The following is a 3,927-nucleotide window of genomic DNA, read 5'->3' as shown; positions in this document are numbered from 1 at the left end:
GAATAAATAGCACTGGATTTCCTTCACTTTATCTTTAGAAAACTATCATACTGGGTCTCTGAGGTGCACAAGGAGCCAGAGGACACCACAGCATCACAGAAAAAATTCCAGCGTCACAGGAGATGTCTAAGCGTGATGGAGGATGTCACAAGGAATGCCAAAGGAGGTCACAGCGTCACAAAGGATGTCAGAGCGTTTCTAGGGATGTCACAGAGTCACAGAGGAGGTCACAACATCACACAGGATGTTTCGGGGCTACAAGGGATGTCACAGCGTCGTAGAGGTCACAGCGTCACGGAGGATATAGTATCACAGGAGATGTCACAGCGTCACAGAATAGGTCACAAAAGATGTCACGGCGTCACAGCAGACATCACAGCACGGGAGAAGAGAGAGGCACAGATATTCAACATGTACTTTTAATATGGCTTAGCGATGTACAGCATGGAGGAAGAAGGAGAGAGGTGAGGGGCGAGGCGGGGCGGGGGGGCGGCATCGGGATGGGGATGGTCGTTACAAATTCTCCTCGGGGATCTTTCCGAAGTCTGCGTTGGAGGAGTCGTAGAGAGACTCGGCCTCGGCGCAGGGGAAGGCCTCCTGTGGATGGGCGCACGTGAGGGATTCCTGGCTGAACACTGTCTGGTTGCCGCAGAAGAAGGAGAAGTGATGAGTCTCCACCACCTCTCCCGCCTCGTCATTGATGGGCAGGCACACGTGGAACACCCGGCAGTCCGTGGGCACGTCAGCGTAGTAGCCGTAAGGGCGACCCACGCAGTCAAAGTTCTGGGCAGGTTCGGCGCCAAGGATGTCCAGGTACCCGTCTGAGAAGGTGTAAGCCATCCGGGCGGAGGCGGCGGCGGCGAGGCACAGAACCACGGCGAGGACCTTCATTGTGTTCTGGAGTGGGAGAGAGTGGTGAAGTTAGGTCAGGTTAGAAGTAAAGGAGAGATCGAATGAATGAAAGGACTTAAGTTTACTATCACACTGAGGAACCCTGCCGACCCTTACTGTTATTACTCTCTTCATCGTAGGTGTTAGAAAGTCCTTCACGCTAATGACTCCCGCACACGCACACTTAGACACACACACACACACACACACACACAAGGTCATAGGGAGAGGCCGCGTGTTTGAGTGTGTTTACAAGTGATGAGGCGTGGGAACATTCTTAGGCAAATGTGCTGAAGGGGTTAAGGAAGGAATGAATGGGAGAGAAGAGATGGAGGAAAAGGAGGTGGTGGTGGTGGTGGTGGTGACGGTGGAGGAGGAGGAGAGGGAATTGTTGTTGTTGTTGGTGGTGGTGGTGGTGAAAGAAGAGAAGGAAAGTGTATGAAAGCACAAAGAACAGGATAAAAATAAAAGAGCAGATAGGAAAGAAGAGGATAATGGAAAAAAAACATGAAACCTTCAAATAAGGATGAAAATTACAAAGGAATAGAAGAAAAAGCACAAGAAGACAATGGTGACGAAAAGACGAAAACGAGGACGATGGCAAAGAAGACGAAAGAAGAAAACAAAGGCGAAAAAGAAATGCATAGAAAACGAATTGGAAAAAGAAGCTGAAGAAAGAGAAAACGACAGCAAAGAAAACGAAGAAGACTAAGAAGACGACTCGCGTAGAAAGTGAATCCGTGGGAAGATGGTGGAGGCCGCGCAGATCGTGAAGGCTGGGATCGTGACTCGTGAGGAGGAGGAGAAGGAGGAGGAGGAGGCGGTACTCACTGGAGGAGGTGCTGGAATGAACTGACGACACTGAAAGGACTGGATGCCCCTTATATACCTGGAGGGGCTGGGAGAGTAGAGAGAGAGAGGGAGAGTGAGAGAGAGAGAGAGAGGGAGAGAGAGAGAGAGGAAGACAGAGACTCGTCCTCGTGCTAAAGTCATCACAAATACCTTTTTTTTTATCTCTCTCCTTCTCCGTCTCTTTTCGCTTCCTCCCCCTCCTCTTCTTCCTCCTTCTTCTCCTCCTCCTCCTTCTTCTCCTCCTCCTCCAGTGACCGTGACTTCCGCCTCCCGACGCCCGAGGTATATATGGGTAATTTTGAGGTTAAGTGGCTAATATGAAGGGACACGAGGAGGAGGAGGAGGAGGAGGAGGAGGAATCAGTAGGAAGCAGTATTTGATTTTTTTTTATATATTTTGTGTGTGTGTGTGTGTGTGTGTGTGTGACTTGACAGGAGCAGGATATAAATGTAAACAGCAGTAGTAGTAGTAGTCTTAGATAAACGCAGAATACCTCCCCGTTACTAATCCCACGAACACACACACACACACACACACACACACACACACACACACACACACACACACACACACACACACACACACACACACACACACACACACACACACACACACACACACACACACACACACACACACACACACAAAGGAAGGTGGCTCAAATAACGTGAGAAATCAGCAAACCTTTCAATATCTTCCCTTTGTCCCTTTGTCTTCCCCCCTTCCTTTTATCCATCTCCCTCTTATTACCCTTTTAATACCTAAGCTCTTTAGTAACTTCCTCTTAACTTTACCTTGCACTCTTAAACTTTTGCTATAACTAATAACTCTCACTTTTATATAATTTCTGTTCTTTTCATTTATAAATCTTCCTGTTAACTAATCCTTACTTCCCTTTTCTGTCTTATATTATGGTTCGTGCTATTTACCTTATGATCTCAATACTATTTCTCTATTATAACCTATTAACTAATCCTTACTTTCTTTCTCTTTCTCTCTCGTCTTTACAACCCTAATTCTTACTCTCCCTTATAACCTTCCTGTCAATCGCTCCTCTCCCTTTCTCTTTCTCTTGTGTTATAATACGCAAAATCTCTTCCTTGTTCCCTTGTTTTCATGTATTCGTATGCTGTATGACTTGAGAACACTGCTTTATTGAATCGCAGCGGAGTATATAGTTGCATAGTGGGTCGGTTAGCTCTTAAAATACGAATGATAGTCTTAGAGGCAAATTTCCTCTAATATTCCCGGCAAAATACAAATAGTAGTCTTGAATAGAAGCAAAATCCCTTCCCTCTTCTCGGCAAAAATACAAATAATAGTTTTTGATAGAAGCAAAATAATAGTAGTCTTGGATAGAAGCAAATTCCCTCCCTGTTCCCAGCAGAATACGAATAATAGTCCTGAATAGAAGCAAAATAATAGTAGTCTTAGTTTGAAGCAATATTCCTCCCTTCTCCCCGGCACAAAAGGTGAGGCCGGTTCGCTAAGGTCTCCAGTAACCTGTAATCATTCCCGTATTCTCGTCGACCCATCCATTTCACACCTTAGAAGTAATGACAGTACATACAAACATACTCGTACATACACCCTGCGGGGGACTGACCTAGGGAGGTACCTGACCTAATCTGACCTGACCGAACCTGACCTGACCCCGTGATGCTTCCCTCCTTCCCCTTCCCTTCCCTTCCCTTCCCTTCCCTTCCCTTCCCTTCTCCCTCAGACGCCTCTGCCTAACCCAACCTCCGGACCGTTATTCTTTATCGCCACGTCTTTGTGTGAATGTCTTACCTGTGTAACCCTGATAATTGTTTCTACGAGGTGTGTGTGTGTGTGTGTGTGTGTGTGTGTGTGTGTGTGTGTGTGTGTGGTGAGGAGGATAACGAGGAGAGAAAAAAAGAAATTACAGGAGGAGGAAGAGAAGAAGATAGAGGAAGGAAAGGAGGAGGAGGAGGAAGATGAGTCCCCACGGATATTTTGTCATTCTTTATTATCTTCCTCCTCTGCTTCCATCTTTATTTTCGTCTCTTCATCTCCCTATCTCCCTTTCACTCCTTCCATCCTTCCTTACTTCTTTACCATTATTCCTTCTTTCTCTCTCTCCTTTCTTTACTGTCTCATTTCCTTCATACCTTCTATATCTTCCTCTTCTTCTCTTCTTTCTTTCTTGACTCTATCTTCCTT

General features: G+C 46.2%; 1 protein-coding gene across 1 annotated transcript; it reads right to left on the bottom strand.

Moving 5' to 3' along the window:
• Nucleotides 1-403: 403 nt before the first annotated feature.
• On the bottom strand, nucleotides 404-1,822 carry LOC135089957 (U-scoloptoxin(01)-Cw1a-like). Its single transcript, XM_063986144.1, has 2 exons — nucleotides 1,723-1,822; nucleotides 404-897 (listed from the first exon to the last, which is right to left on the bottom strand). Exon 2 carries the CDS (start codon nucleotides 889-891, stop codon nucleotides 514-516), a length of 378 nt encoding a protein of 125 aa, XP_063842214.1. The 5' UTR covers nucleotides 892-897; nucleotides 1,723-1,822; the 3' UTR covers nucleotides 404-513.
• Nucleotides 1,823-3,927: the final 2,105 nt, after the last annotated feature.

Source organism: Scylla paramamosain, chromosome 34 (assembly GCF_035594125.1).
Source record: "Scylla paramamosain isolate STU-SP2022 chromosome 34, ASM3559412v1, whole genome shotgun sequence".
NCBI lineage: Eukaryota > Metazoa > Arthropoda > Malacostraca > Decapoda > Portunidae > Scylla > Scylla paramamosain.
This window is presented reverse-complemented; position numbering and strand designations above follow the sequence as displayed.